We start from the raw sequence: 19,544 nt of genomic DNA on the forward strand, positions 1-19,544 counted from the left end.
CCCACTACATACAGCGGACAATACATTTTAAAATCATATTTGATATATAATGGATTTTCTTAACCATAAAGCCGTCCTTTTTTATTCCATGGCTGTTTTAATAGGAGTGATTAAGATGTGCAGATTTGCACAGGAGAACAGAGAATGTAATTTATTTTTCTACTAATCTGGCTAATGGTCAGTACTGAGTTGTCCCAAGGTCAGTCAGTATCATAATCGTATCACTGTTTGCAAGTACGTATATAGGGTCTTGACCTTGGAGGACATTGCCAGCGCAATAGTATTGTAATGATCGTCCTACCAGAACCTTTGGTTGAGTCTTCGAATAGAAGTCCAAGATCATATTCATATTTGTAAGTAAATGAAAAAACCTTCAAATGCATGTCACAAGAGGATGATGACGATGATGATGATGATGATGAAGATAATAACGATGATAAATAAATAAAACAATCCGATCTGGAAATGCATGGAGATGGAACAAATGACAAAAACAATACCTCAATCAAGGGTATTCAAATGTAGGGTTAACTCAGGTAAAAAAAAACATGAAAGGGTCTATCTTCTGTAAAATGCACAAATAACAAGATTGAGAATGCACCCATGTTGCCTGAAGCTGCACGACTGGATTTTCTGCGTAACATTAATATCATATGTTTTTTTTTAAATCATGAATAAGACAGAAAGCAGCCTCCATGTCACACCGAGACACCGTTCCCCGTCATACTGTAGTACCAACAGCCAGCCATGCAGTAAGGTCATGAATTACTAAACATGATCTTTCGGCTAAATGTAAGAGACTGCACATCTGAGGAGGATTGCCTGACACAAGCAGGCTCCTCATATAGCACCTTCACTGCCTTTTACGGCTGCATGCGGGCAGAGCTAAGGCCTACGTCACCAGCTATGTCTCTTCAAACACATTTGAGGGAACATGACATCTCAGTCAGCCATCTCAGTCAGCGTTACTCATTTACAGAAATAGAGAATTAGTATAGAATTTAGTGTTTTGTTTCATTTGTGAAAATGAACCAATTGGGTGTTGGGAAAATACCACTTGGGAAAATGCAGAGAGGTCAATGCCCATAACACATGAGCAATGCCTTCCTTCCTCCTCCGGCCCATGATGGGTGTCGATGAAGCAATCAATAGGTCTTACTCGAGGTCAGTGGTACATAATGGCTGGTTTTGATGGTGTGGATCTCTCGGAGTCTGGGGGCTCGAAATGTTGAAGATCATGATCCATCTTGTGGAATCAGTTGCTCGACTCAAGCTGCCCGTTGTTATTCAGCTCAGGCTGTTCTTCTATTGATATTTCTCCACTGTCAAATAAGACCAGGGACTTGCTGTTCCATGTAAAGAGGTTTTACAAGAAGGTAATCAATAGCACAGTTTGAAAATGCACCTTGATTGGATAGCATTCATGCGCTTTAAATAGAGATATTTTTCCTGATTCATCTAGTACATGTTTTTACTTTATAGTTTGAACGTGGTGCAGTTTACAGTATGAGCACGCTCACAAACTGCAGTATGCTCTACAGCCTTCAAACTCAACTCGGGACCTCGAAGCCAGGACCACTGTGTGTTTTTATTGTTCTAATCTGGGACTGATTTAGACCTGGCACACCAGGTAGGTGCAATTAAAGATCAGGTAGAACAGAAAACCATCTGTAACTGTCCATAGGGTAAGAGTTTAATACCCCTGACCTACAGTATCTGTGTGCATGTACAAGTGTGTGTACAAGGCTTGCTGCAAATTATATTATGAGCCCCTAAGTGCATGTAGAGGGGTTCTGGTTTCAGGAATGAGAATGTCAGTCTCCTGACATGAACTCATTGTCAAGGGACAGCCCCAATGCTGCTCCTGGAAACAATGAGGCCATCAGAACTGAAATGGACCTTCCAGCATAACCTTCCAGCATAACTCTTTATTCAAAATGAATTGAGCGCTACTGTTAAAACTAGTGGAAGTCATGATTTCCCACAGTCAACCCTTTCTCTAGCTCTCACGTCCTCTTCTCCCAATTCTCTCTGACTCTAGCACTTTATACTAGCTTTGGATGAAGTGCTAATGGGAAGAATTCAGTGAACAAGCAATGCATTATTGGCAGCTTGGCAGCTGTGAGAGCCGTTTTAGGATTCAGCCAGAGGATCAGTCTGCTGCACCATCCAAGCATCTCAGAAAGACCCTAGATTAAAGCAATAATGGTGGCAATCCACCATGATCCATACTCCATATAGGTGTGTGTGTGTGTGTGTGTGTGTGTGTGTGTGTGTGTGTGTGTGTGTGTGTGTGTGTGTGTGTGTGTGTGTGTGTGTGTGTGTGTGTGTGTGTGTGTGTGTGTGTGTGTGTGTGCGTGCGTGCGTGCGCTAGCGTGCGTGCGTGCGTGCGTGCGTGTGTCACAGCAGGCTGGTCACACCAGTCATCACAAGCATCAAACCATAAACCGTTTTGACATGTATTAGGTGACATTGACATAATTATGTATTTATTTTCCAAGCAAATAGCACACAATGATTAAATAGGAGCAATACTGTGTTGAATGGTTCAATATCATAGTGAGATTGATTTTAATCCGAATTACCACATTGTCTGTTTTGGGAAATACGGATTATCCTGGTGGATATAATACCGGAGGCTGTCTAAAGCACTGCTGTTTTTACTGTATGGCTAATTTTAGGGTGGCTTGTTGATTTTGGAGAGAAAACAGCATGAATCATCTGGATTCTATATGTTTTAAGGCTTGACATTTCGTTTGGACGTCATGTTGTGAGAATTGTCCTCATAGGTTGAGCCGCGCGTTGATTTGAGGGAAGGGTTGATTAGGCTTCAACGCGAGTCAGGCTATCGGTGGCGTCGCGCGCATGCCACACCAAGTTAGTGGGTTTGGAAATGCTAAAGCGCCTCCTCGCTGATATGCACTCGCACACAAAGCAAAGGGATCCGCTCGCGAAGCTGGGAACTAGCTACTGATCCTCCAGGTATTAGTACAAAACACGGGAATCTCGTCCTCGGCAGGTCCTCTTTATGGGAGCGGACACAAGGATGGTTATGTAATGGGTCTTGGAGAAGTGCCCGGGAAACCTTCCCTTCATGTGGAAAGCAGAATGAGCAGGTTTCTTTCAGCCGAGAAGAAGTTTGGGTTCGACCTGAAGCACATCAGGAAATAAGGAATCGCAGTTATAAAGGGATAATAACAGAATATAGAGTAGCTGCAGAACATTCTCACTAATTAAGAGAGGGTATTCTGGTTCGCACCTTTGGATTGTACGTTTTTCGCCTGGCTGGCAGGAAAACATATTGGAGTACGTTATTTGGATCTTGTGAAATATCCTAAATCTTTGGAAAAGCAGACGAATAACCCAACAGATCAGAGACCAACGCTTGCTCATCATGGAAATGGGAATGCTGATGTTATAAAGATACATTTGTGGTCAAATGACCGTCTTTACGCGCTCTCTAATCTAACTGCCCTAGCCTATCTATGAGATGGAAAAACGAGGACTCAACGGCGTCCTTTATTATTTAATTCTTAACGCACCCTTGTTCTTCTGTGTAAATGGTAAGTCAACTTTGTCAGTCGTGGCATGCCGTTCTATTGATGGTCAACACAAATGCTGTCAAACGAACAGCCCCTGTCGTTAGATTTTTTATTTCAAGCTGTTGTGATATGGACCGGACCCGGTCATTATTTGAAGTCAAGCGCATTATTCTGCTGCAGCAACTTGATCGTTATAAGAAAAAAAATCAAATGACGTTGTCGATTAAATGATACATGGGTGAGAGAATAGATTGATAGGAATAAGGTATTAGACGAACACATGTCAAGACTGTGCTTCGGTAGTTATACATAATGTCCACATCTCCTCAGTTATGCTAAGCCTAATGCTAGATGAACATGATCTCTCAAAACACGTAAAGCAACACTAATTAGTAATCTCATCGTGACCAAATACTTGTATTTATTGTGTTACAGGTTATATCAAAAGCCATGGTCATTTCAATTCACAGTGCACGGGTCACATAACGCTAATATGCCTAGTTGTGTAGGCTACCTCTGCGTCATTGCTTCATTGTCTATTTTAAGTCTGCAACTATTATAAACTGATATTTTAGATTGAATGGCAACCTGAATATGATTGTATTGCGGAATAAAGATCAATTTGGTTACGGATATCACTAAAGCGCATTTCAGTTGTCTGTCATGAGGCTACGAAATCTCAGACCTTTGTTTAATTTGTTATTCCGCCATTTAATCTATTACATATGTTGTCTTTTCCCAATGGTAGCTACATTTACTGAAGTGCCCAAAGATGCGAGTGTCAGTGAGGGAGAAGACGTTGAGATGCCGTGCGCCTTTCGGGCCATCGGATCATCGCCCTTCTCGCTTGAGATCCAGTGGTGGTACCTAAAGGAGACGACACCTAAAGAACTTGCACACGAACTGCAAATAAGCGCTCCTGCGAACAGAGCCAAGGTAATGCTGTCCCCATGACAGGGAAGGCAGGTCTGTTTAAATGTTCGAAGTTGCACCAAAAGTGATTGACACTGGCAGCTACGGCTGTGTGCAATCTGTCTTTTCATGATGGCATCGCTATATGTACGACATATGTCGCTATTTATTTTATGGACTTTGTTACAACATGTTGCCAACTAAATGCATGTGAGTGGAAATACTGGAGATTATTAACACTGTGTGGCCATTTATATTAAGAAGGGTTGGGGTGGGGGGGTGTATTGGGGTGGGCGGGAGGGGGGGACGACACAACTAATGATACAAATGGCATGTGTTGGCTTTTAAAATCAGTCCAGGGAGAGTTCTCATGCATGCGGCGGAAATGCCCGTGTTGGAATATTCCATAATGCTGTTGGATAACTGTGATGTGATTACGCCCTCTGCGCCTCTGTTGCAATCGACTCGTGGACATTGAACAACCCCATCTGTAGTTTCTGCTCTGTTATTTAACCACATTAAACATGCACTAGAAAACACAACCGACTATTTATGACAGCTGAGAGCTAATCCAGCAGTCCCTGTCCAAGGTGCTGACGTCAATGCACGCTGTTTGGGACGAGTTTGGTAACAGCGCAACTGTTGCTGTCCATGCTGCTGATTCTAAAGCGCGCAGTTGTAGAAACTATTTTACACCGTCGAAAACGATTCAAAACTGCACAGAGGAAATTCCATTGTGGTGAGGCTCATATCCAAACGTGTAATTGCTATACAAGAGAATATTATGCAGTCTCGTGTCTCTGGCTGACCATAACACTTCGACACATTTCTGATTTCAGGTCACTCAAAAGGATGCCACAAAAATAAGCGTAAGTGTTTCCTTTTTGTCACAGACCACGTGCATCTGAAGCATTCACGTTAAAACTTTATCATAGTGGAGATTATCTATCTGATTTCTTCAAATGTTCGCTTTTTTTAGTATTTGGATATGGCTGCACAGTTAAGTGCCATAATGCATTTGAGCAATAAAATGTGTATTTTGTTATTCAAGGCTAGCCACATGATATGGCCAAGTGGCACTATGAAGGCCGAAGGCCAATAATTTAGCACAAGTTATGGAGGTAACTGGCCAGGCCTCTGGTGGGAATTTTTCCAAGCATTTTTTTTCTAGACTTAGGACTCCATTTTATACAGTTGTCTCCAACCTGGCTGGCTCACCAGTATCATGTCGTCTTTAGAATATAAATATAGCCTCATCTTGTTTTGAAATGTATTCAGACACTTGCCACACAAAAGGCAGCGTTAAATCTCCAAACGGTTTTGAATTTTGGGATAATAGGGCTTTAGGCTATCAAACACATATGCCCTCTGCGCGTGATACATATGTGGCAGTAATCTAATGAGTGGCCGGCCTAGTCTACTTTGATATAGACATATTTCTTGTTGAAACCAACAGGTTATATTGTATATGGAGCAATTTCTCCTTTTCTGTTTCTCTTTGCAGACTGTGAGGGTGCAGGGCAGCGCCATATCTCACAGGCTGAGTCTGTCCAAGGTGCGGAAGGAGGACGAGGGGGTGTACGAGTGCCGAGTTTCCGACTTGTACTCCGACGAGACTCAGGAATACAAGGTTCAAGCCACCCTCCGGGTGATTCCGCGTGATGGCATGGTGGCCGAGGAGGCCGTGTCCCACATCCAGAATAGATGGCCACTGAGGAACAGCAAGGACGCGGTGGCAGGGGGGCGGGCTACCTCTGAGCCGGGTCAGGGAAAGCCTCGCGTGCCTCCTCCAGCAGGACATGGCCCCCTCCCCGCCAGCACGACGACCACTGCCTCCGCAGCAAAGTCCTCAGCTTCTCCGAGGCCCGGCAATGCGGCCATCCTCCGACAGCAGCATGGAGCAGGTAAGTTAAAGTGCAACAGTGACACCTATTGATATAGGGCGAGAATACGGGAGTGTGTGTGTGTTTCTCTTCAATCTCCAGTCAGACCCTCAGTAGCATGTAATTCTGACCAGTGATTTGTCCTTTTTAAAGTGAATGATAAATTACACTGACAGTTTCAATGTCATTGAATAATATAATTTTTTTTTTTACAAATAATACATTTGATGATGCTTGTAGAGTACAACACCAGTTACATGGAATTATATTGCTTACAGGGCAGTGTTTCTTAAGGGGAGGTATTGATTCGTTCATCTTACCTTAATAAATAAATACAAATGATACATGCTGGGATATATATGCCTATGCCTACTCCATAATGTCAAAGTGAAAATAATATTCTACAAAGGTTAACAAATGAATAGGCCTACAAATGAAATAACTAAAATACAGTTGTTTCAAAAGTATTCACCTCTTTTGTTTTGGCAAAATCACATAATAAATTACATGGACTCACTCTGTGTGAAATAATATGGTTTGACATGATTTTTGAATGACTATCCCTTCCTCTGACCCCCAAACATAAATTATCTGCAATTGTCCCTCAGTATTGAATTTCAACCACAGATTAAATTACAAAGACCGGGGAGCTTTTGAAAGACTGGGCAGTGATTGGTAGATTGTTGACCATGACAAATCAGACATTGAATATCACTTTAAGCATGGTCAAGTTAATAATGATGCTGTGGATGACGTATTAAACCACCCAAACACAACAAAGACACAGTTGTCCTTCTGAAGTACGCTGCAGGACAAGATGGAAACTGTTCAGTGATGTCACCATGAGGCCATTGGTGTTTTTCAAACAGCTACAGAGTTCAATGGCTGTGACGGGAGACTTGTCAGGATCGAGGGAAAGATGGACGGAGAAAAGTACAGAGAGATCTTTGATCTGCTCCAGAGTGCTCAGGACCTCAGACTGGGACAAAGGTTCACCTCCCAACATGACAATGACCCTAAGCACACAGCTAAAACAACACAGGAGTGGCTTCGGGACAAGTCTTTGAATTTCCTTGAGCAGCCCAGCCAGAGGCCGGACTTGAACTCAGGCGAACATCTGTGGAGAGACCTGAAAATAGCCGTGGAGCGACGCTCCCCATCCAACCTGACAGAGCTTGAGAGGATTTGCAAAGAAGAATGTGAGAAACTCCCCAAATACAAATGTGCCAAGCTTGTAGCGTCATACCCAAGAAGACTCGAGGCTGTAATCGCTGCCAAATGTGCTTCAACAAAGTACTGAACAAAGGGTCTGAATAATTAAGTAAATGTGATATTACATTTTACATATTATAAATTAGCAACATTTCTAAGAAACAGTTTTTTCTTTGTCATTATGGGGTATTGTGTGTAGACTGGTGAGGGTGAAAAAAAACAATTTAATCAATTCGAGAATAAGGCTGGAACGTAATAAAATGTGGAAAAAGTGAAGGGGTCTGAATAATTTCAGGATGCACTACATATACTGTATATATATAAAGGTATGTGGAAACCCCTTCAAATGAGTGGATTCGTTTATTTCAGCCACAACTGTTGATGACAGGTGCATAAAATTAAGCACACGGCCATGCAATCGCCATAGACAAACATTGGCAGTAGAATGGCATGGCAGAAGATCTCAGTGATTTTCAACGTGGCACCATTCCAACAAGTCAGTTCGTCAAATTTCGGCCCTGCTGGAGCTGTTATTGTGAAGTGGAAATGTCTAGGAGCAACAATGGTTCAGATGTGAAGTGGTAGGCCACACAAGCTAACAGAACTGGACTGCAGAGTGCTGAAGCCACTAGTGAGTAAAAATGGTCTGTCCTCGTCTGCAACAATTACTACCAAGTTCCAAACTGCCTCTGGAAGCAACTTTAGCACAATAACTGTTCGTTGGGAACTTCATTAAATGGGTTTCCATGGCCTAGCAGATTTGGGCTAGGCTCCTTTGTTCCAGTGAAGGGAAGTCTTAATGCTACAGCATACAAAGACATTCTAGATGATTCTGTGCTCCCAACTTTGTGGCAACAGTTTGGGTAAGATCCTTTCCTCTTTCAGCATGACAATGCCCCTGTGCACTAAGGAAGGTCCATAAAGAAATAGTTTGTCGAGATCGGCATGGAAGAACTTGACTGGCCTGCACAGAGCCCTGACCTCAACCCCATCAAACACCTTTGGGATGAATTGGAATGCCGACTGCGAGCCAGGCCTAATCGCCCAACATCAGTGCCCGACCACACTAATGCTCTTGTGGCTGAATGGAAGCAAGTACCCAAAGCAATTTTCCAACATCTAGTGGAAAGGCTTCCCAGAAGAGTGGAGGCTGTTACAGCAGTAAAGGGTGAACCAACTCCAAATTCATGCCTATGATTCTGGAATAAGATGTTCGAAGAGCAGGTGTCCACATACTTCTGATCATGTAGTATATAATTATATATATCTTGTTTCTTGTTAACAAGCTATAGTTTTGGCAATTCGGTTAGGACATCTACTTTGTGCATGACACAAGTCATTTTCTAACAGTTGTTTACAGACAGATTATTACACGAGGTATTCACAGTATCACAATTCCAATGGGTCAGAAGTTTACATAAACTAAGTTGACTGTGCCTTTAAACAGCTTGAAAAATTCCAGGAAATGATGTCATGACTTAAGAAGCTTCTGATAGGCTTACTAACATAATTTTAGTCAATTGGAGGTGTACCTGTGGATGTATTTCAAGGCCTATCTTCAAACTCAGTGCCTCTTTGCTTGACATCATGGGAAAATCTAAATAAATCAGCAAAGCTCCTAAAAAAGTGCAGACCTCCACATGTCTGGTTCATCCATGGGAGCAATTTCCAAACACCTGAAGGTACCACGTTCATCTGTACAAACAATAGTACGCAAGTATAAACACCATTGGACCACGCAGCCGTCAAACCGCTCAGGAAGGAGACACGTTCTGTCTCCTAGAGATGAACGTACTTTGGTGCGAAAAGTGCAAATCAATCCCAGAACAACAGCAAAGGACCTTGTGAAGATGCTGGAGGAAACAGGTACAAAATGATCTATATCCACAGTAAAATGAGTCCTACATCGACATAACCTGAAAGGCTTCTCAGCAAAGAAGATGCCACCGCTCCAAAACCGCCATAAAAAAGCCAGACTACGGTTTGCAACTGCACATGGGGACAAATATCGTACTTTTTGGAGAAAGGTCTTCTGGTCTGATGAAACAAAAATAGAACTGTTTGGCCATAATGACCATTGTTATGTTTGGAGGTAAAATGGGGAAGCTTGCAAGCTGAAGAACACCATCCCAACTGTGAAGCACGGGGGTGGCAGCATCATGTCGTGGGGGTGCTTTGCTGCAGGAGGGACTGGTGCAATTCACAAAACAGATGGCATCATGAGGGATGAAAATTATGTGGATATATTGAAGCAACATCTCAATACATCAGTCAGGGCGTTAAAGCTTGGTTGCAAATGGGTCTTCCAAATGGACTAGGACTGCAAGCATACTTCCAATGTTGTGGTAAAATGGCTCAAGGACAATAAAGTCAAGGTATTGGAGTGGCCATCACAAAGCCCTGACCTCAAACCTATAGAACATTTGTGGGCAGAACTGAAAAAGCATGTGCGAGCAAGGAGGCCTACAAACCTGACTCGGTTACACCAAATCTGTCAGGAGGAATGTGCCAAAATGCACCCAACATATTGTGGGAAGCTTGTGGAAGGTTACCCAAAACGTTTGACCTAAGTTAAACAGTTTAAAGGCAATGATACCAAACACGAATTGAGTATATGTAAACTTCTGACCCACTGGGAATATGATGAAAGAAATAAAAGCTGAAATAAATAATTCTCTCTACTATTATTCTGACATTTCACATTCTTAAAATAAAGTGGTGATCCTAACTGACCTAACTGAAAACTGACGTTGTAGAATAATAGTGAAGACATCAAAACGATTAAATAACACATGGAATCATGTAGTAAGTGTTGAACAAATCAAAATATATGCTACATTTGAGATTCTTCAAAGTAGCCACCCTTTGCCTTGATGACAGCTTTGAACACTCTTGACATTCTCTCAACCAGCTTCACCTGGAATACTTTTCAAACCGTCTTGAATTAGTTACCACATGTGCGGAGCGCTTGTTGGCTGCTTTTTCTTCACTCTGCTGTCCAACTCATCCCAAACCATCTCAATTGGGTTGAGGTTGAGTGATTGTGGAGGCCAGGTCATCTGATGCAGCCCTCCATCAGTCTCCTTCTTGGTCAAATAGCCCTTACACAGCCTGGAGGTGTGTTGGGTCATTGTCCTGTTGAAAAACAAATGATAGTCCCAATTAGCGCAAACCAGATGGGATGGTTATTTGCTGCAAAATGCTGTGGTGGCCATGCTGGTTAAGATTACCTTGAATTCAAGATAAATCACTGACAGTGTCACCAGCAAAGCACTCCCACACCATCACACCTAATCCTCTATGCTTCACGGTGGGAACCACACATTTAGAGATAATCCGTTCACCTACTCTGTGTCTCACAAAGACATGGCGGTTCGAACCAAAAATCTAACATTTGGACTCATTAGACCAAAGAACAGTCTAATGTCAATTGTTCATGTTTCTTGGCCCAAGTATGACTCTTCTTCTTGTTGGTGTTTAGTAGTGGTTTCTTTGTGGAGGCCAGGTCATCTGATGCAGCCCTCCATCAGTCTCCTTCTTGGTCAAATAGCCCTTACACAGCCTGGAGGTGTGTTGGGTCATTGTCCTGTTGAAAAACAAATGATAGTCCCAATTAGCGCAAACCAGATGGGATGGTTATTTGCTGCAAAATGCTGTGGTGGCCATGCTGGTTAAGATTACCTTGAATTCAAGATAAATCACTGACAGTGTCACCAGCAAAGCACTCCCACACCATCACACCTAATCCTCTATGCTTCACGGTGGGAACCACACATTTAGAGATAATCCGTTCACCTACTCTGTGTCTCACAAAGACATGGCGGTTCGAACCAAAAATCTAACATTTGGACTCATCAGACCAAAGAACAGTCTAATGTCAATTGTTCATGTTTCTTGGCCCAAGTATGACTCTTCTTCTTGTTGGTGTTTAGTAGTGGTTTCTTTGCAGTAATTCACCCATAAAGACCTGATTCACGCAGTCCCCTCTGAACAGTTGATGTTGATATGTGCTTGTTACCTGGGGTGGCAGGGTAGCCTAGTGGTTAGAGCGTTGGACTAGTAACCGGAAGGTTGCAAGTTCAAATCCCAGAGCTGACAAGGTACAAATCTGTCATTCTGCCCCTGAACAGGCAGTTAACCCACTGTTCCTAGGCTGTCTGTTATGCAGGTGAATGAGGACCCAAAAGCGACTTGGCGAAAACAGAGTCTTTATTCCAGTTAAAGGAAATAGCAATACTCCTAGACAAATCGGAGCGGTAAATAAAGCATAAAAAACAATTCCACTCGTAATCACGAGAACTGACTGGAGACTCGATAATAAACTGCAGGTTGCCTCGGGAAGGCACTTGACCGTAGCAGACTCAGACACCTGCTCACCACGCAGCATCTGAGGGAAACACGACACGACAGGGCGATACAAAGACACAGCACGGTGAACAATATACAAGGATCCGACAGGGCAGAAACGGAAAACAAGGGGAGAAATAGGGACTCTAATCAGGGGAAAAGATAGGGAACAGGTGTGGGAAGACTAAATGATTGATTAGGGGAATAGGAACAGCTGGGAGCAGGAACAGAACGAGAGAGAGGGAGGGAGAGAGAAAAAGGGGAACGAACCTAAAAAGACCAGCAGGGGGAAAACGAACAGAAGGAAAAGCAAAATGACAAGACAATATAAGACAAAACATGACAGTACCCCCCCACTCACCGAGCGCCTCCTGGCGCACTCGAGGAGGAATCCTGGCGGCAACAGAGGAAATCATCAATCAGTGAACGGTCCAGCACGTCCCGAGACGGAACCCAACTCCTCTCCTCAGGACCGTAACCCTCCCAATCCACTAAGTATTGGTGACCCCGTCCCCGAGAATGCATGTCCATGATCCTACGTACCTTGTAAATAGGTGCGCTCTCGACAAGGACGGGAGGGGGGGAGGGAAGACGAACGGGGGTGCGAAGAAAGGGCTTGACACAGGAGACATGGAAGACAGGATGGACGCGACGAAGATGTCGCGGAAGAAGCAGTCGCACAGCGACAGGATTGACGACCTGGGAGACACGGAACGGACCAATGAACCGCGGAGTCAACTTACGAGAAGCTGTCGTAAGAGGAAGGTTGCGAGTGGAAAGCCACACTCTCTGGCCGCAACAATACCTTGGACTCTTAATCCTACGTTTATTGGCGGCTCTCACAGTCTGTGCCCTGTAACGGCAAAGTGCAGACCTCACCCTCCTCCAGGTGCGCTCACAACATTGGACAAACGCTTGAGCGGAGGGAACGCTGGACTCGGCAAGCTGGGATGAGAACAGAGGAGGCTGGTAACCCAGACTACTCTGAAACGGAGATAACCCGGTAGCAGACGAAGGAAGCGAGTTGTGAGCGTATTCTGCCCAGGGAGCTGTTCTGCCCAAGACGCAGGGTTTCTGAAAGAAAGGCTGCGTAGTATGCGACCAATCGTCTGATTGGCCCTCTCTGCTTGACCGTTAGACTGGGGATGAAACCCGGAAGAGAGACTGACGGACGCACCAATCAAACGACAGAACTCCCTCCAAAACTGTGACGTGAATTGCGGACCTCTGTCTGAAACGGCGTCTAACGGGAGGCCATGAATTCTGAACACATTCTCGATGATGATTTGTGCCGTCTCCTTAGCGGAAGGAAGTTTAGCGAGAGGAATGAAATGTGCCGCCTTAGAGAACCTATCGACAACCGTAAGAATCACAGTCTTCCCCGCAGACAAAGGCAGACCGGTAATGAAGTCTAGGGCGATGTGAGACCATGGTCGAGAAGGAATGGGGAGCGGTCTGAGACGACCGGCAGGAGGAGAGTTACCTGACTTAGTCTGCGCGCAGTCCGAACAAGCAGCCACGAAACGGCGAGTGTCACGCTCCTGAGTCGGCCACCAAAAGCGCTGGCGAATAGAAGCAAGAGTGCCTCGAACACCGGGATGACCAGCTAACTTGGCAGAGTGAGCCCACTGAAGAACAGCCAGACGAGTGGAAACAGGAACGAAAAGAAGGTTACTAGGACAAGCGCGCGGCGACGCAGTGTGCGTGAGTGCTTGCTTAACCTGTCTTTCAATTCCCCAGACTGTCTACCCGACAACACGCCCATAAGGAAGAATCCCCTCGGGATCAGTAGAAGCCACAGAAGAACTAAAAAGACGGGATAAGGCATCAGGCTTGGTGTTCTTGCTACCCGGACGGTAAGAAATCACAAACTCGAAACGAGCGAAAAATAACGCCCAACGAGCTTGACGAGCATGAAGTCGTTTGGCAGAACGGATGTACTCAAGGTTCTTATGGTCTGTCCAAACGACAAAAGGAACGGTCGCCCCCTCCAACCACTGTCGCCATTCACCTAGGGCTAAGCGGATGGCGAGCAGTTCGCGGTTACCCACATCATAGTTGCGTTCAGATGGCGACAGGCGATGAGAAAAATAAGCGCAAGGATGAACCTTATCGTCAGACTGGAAGCGCTGGGATAGAATGGCTCCCACGCCTACCTCTGAAGCGTCAACCTCGACAATGAATTGTCTAGTGACGTCAGGAGTAACGAGGATAGGAGCGGACGTAAAACGTTCTTTTAGAAGATCAAAAGCTCCCTGGGCGGAACCGGACCACTTAAAACACGTCTTGACAGAAGTAAGAGCTGTGAGAGGGGCAGCAACTTGACCGAAATTACGAATGAAACGCCGATAGAAATTAGCGAAACCTAGAAAGCGCTGCAACTCTACACGTGACCTTGGAACGGGCCACTCACTGACAGCTTGGACCTTAGCGGAATCCATCTGAATGCCTTCAGCGGAAATAACGGAACCGAGAAAAGTAACGGAGGAGACATGAAAAGAGCACTTCTCAGCCTTCACGTAGAGACAATTCTCTAAAAGGCGCTGGAGAACACGTCGAACGTGCTGAACATGAATCTCGAGTGACGGTGAAAAAATCAGGATATCGTCAAGGTAGACAAAAACAAAGATGTTCAGCATGTCTCTCAGAACATCATTAACTAATGCCTGAAAAACAGCTGGCGCATTGGCGAGACCAAACGGCAGAACCCGGTACTCAAAATGCCCTAACGGAGTGTTAAACGCCGTTTTCCACTCGTCCCCCTCTCTGATGCGCACGAGATGGTAAGCGTTACGAAGGTCCAACTTAGTAAAGCACCTGGCTCCCTGCAGAATCTCGAAGGCTGATGACATAAGGGGAAGCGGATAACGATTCTTAACCGTTATGTCATTCAGCCCTCGATAATCCACGCAGGGGCGCAGAGTACCGTCCTTTTTCTTAACAAAAAAAAAACCCCGCCCCGGCCGGAGAGGAAGAAGGCACTATGGTACCGGCGTCAAGAGACACAGACAAATAATCCTCGAGAGCCTTACGTTCGGGAGCCGACAGAGAGTATAGTCTACCCCGAGGAGGAGTGGTCCCCGGAAGGAGATCAATACTACAATCATACGACCGGTGAGGAGGAAGGGAGTTGGCTCGGGACCGACTGAAGACCGTGCGCAGATCATGATATTCCTCCGGCACTCCTGTCAAATCGCCAGGTTCCTCCTGAGAAGTGGGGACAGAAGAAATGGGAGGGATGGCAGACATTAAACACTTCACATGACAAGAAACGTTCCAGGATAGGATAGAATTACTAGACCAATTAATAGAAGGATTATGACATACTAGCCAGGGATGACCCAAAACAACAGGTGTAAAAGGTGAATGAAAAATCAAAAAAGAAATAGTCTCACTGTGGTTACCAGATACTGTGAGGGTTAAAGGTAGTGTCTCAAATCTGATACAGGGAAGATGACTACCATCTAAGGCGAACATGGGCGTAGGCTTGTCTAACTGTCTGAAAGGAATGTCATGTTTCCGAGCCCATGCTTCGTCCATGAAACAACCCTCAGCCCCAGAGTCTATCAAGGCACTGCATGTAGCACCCGAACCGGTCCAGCGTAGATGGACCGACATAGTAGTACAGGATCTAGATGGAGAGACCTGAGTAGTAGCGCTCACCAGTAGCCCTCCGCTTACTGATGAGCTCTGGCTTTACTGGACATGAATTGACAAAATGTCCATCAAATCCGCAATAGAGGCACAGGCGGTTGGTGATCCTCCGTTCCCTCTCCTTAGTCGAGATGCGAATACCTCCCAGCTGCATGAGCTCAGTCTCTGAGCCAGAGGAGGGAGATGGTTGCGATGCGGAGCAGGGAAACACCGTTGACGCGAGCTCTCTTCCACGAGCTTGGTGACGAAGATCTACCCGTCGTTCTATGCGGATGGCGAGAGCAATCAAAGAGTCCACACTGGAAGGAACCTCCCGGGAGAGAATCTCATCTTTAACCACTGCGTGGAGTCCCTCCAGAAAACGAGCGAGCAGCGCCGGCTCGTTCCAGTCACTAGAGGCAGCAAGAGTGCGAAACTCTATAGAGTAATCCGTTATGGATCGATCACCTTGGCATAGGGAAGCCAGGGCCCTAGAAGCCTCCCTACCAAAAACTGAACGGTCAAAAACCCGAATCATCTCCTCTTTAAAGTTCTGGTAATTGTTTGAACAATCAGCCCTTGCCTCCCAGATAGCTGTGCCCCACTCTCGAGCCCAGCCAGTAAGGAGTGAAATGACGTAAGCAACCCGAGCTCTCTCTCTAGAGTATGTGTTGGGTTGGAGAGAGAACACAATATCACACTGGGTGAGAAAGGAGCGGCACTCCTTGGGCTGCCCGGAGTAGCAAGGTGGGTTATTAACCCTAGGTTCCGGAGGCTCGGCAGACCAGGAAGTAACAGGTGGCACGAGACGAAGACTCTGGAACTGTCCAGAGAGGTCGGAAACCTGAGCGGCCAGGTTCTCCATGGCATGACGAGCAGCAGACAATTCCTGCTCGTGTCTGCCGAGCATGGCTCCTTGGATCTCGACGGCAGTGTTACGAGCGTCTGTAGTCGCTGGGTCCATTCTTTGGTCGGATCCTTCTGTTATGCAGGTGAATGAGGACCCAAAAGCGACTTGGCGAAAACAGAGTCTTTATTCCAGTTAAAGGAAATAGCAATACTCCTAGACAAATCGGAGCGGTAAATAAAGCATAAAAAACAATTCCACTCGTAATCACGAGAACTGACTGGAGACTCGATAATAAACTGCAGGTTGCCTCGGGAAGGCACTTGACCGTAGCAGACTCAGACACCTGCTCACCACGCAGCATCTGAGGGAAACACGACACGACAGGGCGATACAAAGACACAGCACGGTGAACAATATACAAGGATCCGACAGGGCAGAAACGGAAAACAAGGGGAGAAATAGGGACTCTAATCAGGGGAAAAGATAGGGAACAGGTGTGGGAAGACTAAATGATTGATTAGGGGAATAGGAACAGCTGGGAGCAGGAACGGAACGATAGAGAGAAGAGAGAGAGGGAGGGAGAGAGAAAAAGGGGAACGAACCTAAAAAGACCAGCAGGGGGAAAACGAACAGAAGGAAAAGCAAAATGACAAGACAATATAAGACAAAACATGACACTGTCATTGAAAATAAGAATTTGTTCTTAACTGACTTGCCTAGTAAAATAAAGGTTAAATTCAATTGTAGAATTTATTTGAGGTGCAATTAACTCTAATGAACGTATCCTCTGCAGTAGTGGTAACTCTGGGTCTTCCTTTCATGTGGTGGTCCTCATGAGAGGCAGTTTCATCATAGTGCTTCATGGTTTTTGCGACTGCACTTGGAGAAGTCTTCTTGACATTTTCCAAATTAACTGACCTTCATGTCTTAAAGTAATGATGGACTGTCTCTTTGCTTATTTGAGCTGTTCTTTCCATAATATGGACTTGGTCTTTTACCAAATAGGGCTATTTTATGTATACCACCCCTTGTCACAACACAACTGATTGGCTCAAACGCATTAAGAAGGAAAGAAATTCCACAAACTAACTTTTAACAATGCACACCTGTTATTGAAATGCATTCCGGGTGACTACCTCATGAAGCTGGTTGAGGGAAAGAGTGTGCAAAACTGTCATCAAGATATGTAAAAAAAAATGTTTAACTAGGTAAGCCAGTTTAGAACAAGTTCTTATTTACAATGACGGCCTAACGGGGAGCAGTAGGTTAACTGCCTTGTTTGGGGGCAGAGCGAAGGATTTTTACCTAGTCAGCTCAGGGATTCAATCCAGCAACCTTTTGGTTACTGGCCCAATGCTCTAAACACTCGGCTACCTGCCGCCCCAGGTAAAGGGTGGCTACTTTGAATAAGCTAAAAGATCAAATATAATTTGATTCGTTGAACACTTTTTGGTTAATACATTATTCCATATGTATTATTTCATAGTGTTGATGTCTTCACTGTTATTTTACAATGTAAATATTGTAAAAATAAAGAACAACCCTTGAATGAGTAGGTGTGTCCAAACTTTTGACTGGCACTGTATATATATATATATATATATATATATATATATATATATATATATATATATATATATATATATATATATATATATATATATACTGTACACTAAAGTAATACTGGGAGAAACAAAACACAGCAAAAATACTTTTTGGCATAAATGCAAAGACTTATGTTTGGGGCAAATCCTTCACAACACATCATTGAGTAACTGCCTCATTATTTTCAAGCATGGTGGTGGCTGCATCATGGTATGGGCATGCTTGAAATCGGCAAAGATTGGGGAGTTTTTCAGGATAAAAAGAAACAGGAAGGAGCTAGGCACAGGCACAATACTAGAGGAAACCCTGCTTCAGTCTGCTTTACACCATACACTGGGAGTAAAACTCATGTTTCAGCAGGACAATAACATAAACTCAGCAAAAAAGAAATGTCCTCTCACTGTCAACTGTGTTTATTTTCAGCAAACGTAACATGTGTAAATATTTGTATGAACATAACAAGATCCATCAACTGAGACATATGGTGTGGTTCTGTAGCTCAGTTGGTAGAGCATGGCGCTTGTAACGCCAGGGTAGTGGGTTCGATCCCCGGGACCACCCATACGTAGAATGTATGCACACATGACTGTAAGTCGCTTTGGATAAAAGCGTCTGCTAAATGGCATATTACATAAACTGAGCAAGTTCCACAGACATGTGACTAACAGAAATGAAATAATGTGTCCCTGAACAAAGGAGGGTCAAAATCAAAAGTAACAGTATCTGGTGTGGCCACCAGCTGCATTAAGTACTGCAGTGCATCTCCTCCTCATGGACTGCACCAGATTTTCTGTGAGATGTTACCCCACTCTTCCACCAAGGCACCTGCAAGTTCCCGTACATTTCAGGGGGGAATGGCCCTAGCCCTCATCCTCCGATCCAACAGGTCCCAGATGTGCTCAATGGGATTGAGATCCAGGCTTTTCGCTGGCCATGGCAGTACACTGACATTCCTGTCTTGCAGGAAATCATGCACAGAACGATCAGCATGGCTGGTGGCATTGTCATGCTGGAGGGTCATGTCAGGATGAGCCTGCAGGAAGGGTACCACATGAGGGAGGATGATGTCTTCCCTATAATGCACATCATTGAGATTGCCTGCAATGACAACGAGCTCAGTCCGATGATGCTGTGACACACCCCCCAGACCATGATGGACCCTCCACCTCCAAATTGATCCCGCTCCAGAGTACAGGCCTCGGTATAACGCTCATTCCTTCGACGATAAATGCGAATACGACCATCACCTCTGGTGAGACAAAACCGCGACTCGTCAGTGAAGAGCACTTTTTGCCAGTTCTTTCTGGTCCAGCGACGATGAGTTTGTGCCCATAGGCGATGTTGTTGCCGGTGATGTCTGGTGACGACCTGCCTTACAACAGACCTACAAGCCCTCAGTCCATCCAGCCTCTCTTAGCCTATTGCGTCTGAGCACTGATGGAAGGATTGTGCATTCCTGGTGTAACTCGGGCAGTTATTGTTGCCATCCTGTACCTGTCCCGCAGGTGTGATGTTCGGATGTACCGATCCTGTGCAGGTGTTGTTACACGTGGTCTGCCA

The 19,544-nt window shown here is 44.9% G+C and overlaps 1 protein-coding gene across 1 annotated transcript in view; it reads left to right on the forward strand.

Annotated features, from left to right (window-relative positions):
• Positions 1-2,819: 2,819 nt before the first annotated feature.
• The window catches only part of LOC124033159 (V-set and transmembrane domain-containing protein 2B-like), a 29,642-nt gene continuing 12,917 nt past the window's right edge, over positions 2,820-19,544 (forward strand). Inside the window, exons 1-4 of the mRNA XM_046345117.1 lie at positions 2,820-3,563; positions 4,291-4,478; positions 5,294-5,323; positions 5,959-6,358. Of these exons, the coding sequence (XP_046201073.1) occupies positions 3,491-3,563; positions 4,291-4,478; positions 5,294-5,323; positions 5,959-6,358 (691 nt within the window). The 5' untranslated portion in view covers positions 2,820-3,490. The remainder of the gene's footprint in view (positions 3,564-4,290; positions 4,479-5,293; positions 5,324-5,958; positions 6,359-19,544) is intronic.

This window comes from Oncorhynchus gorbuscha, linkage group LG04, assembly GCF_021184085.1.
Source record: "Oncorhynchus gorbuscha isolate QuinsamMale2020 ecotype Even-year linkage group LG04, OgorEven_v1.0, whole genome shotgun sequence".
Taxonomy (NCBI): domain Eukaryota; kingdom Metazoa; phylum Chordata; class Actinopteri; order Salmoniformes; family Salmonidae; genus Oncorhynchus; species Oncorhynchus gorbuscha.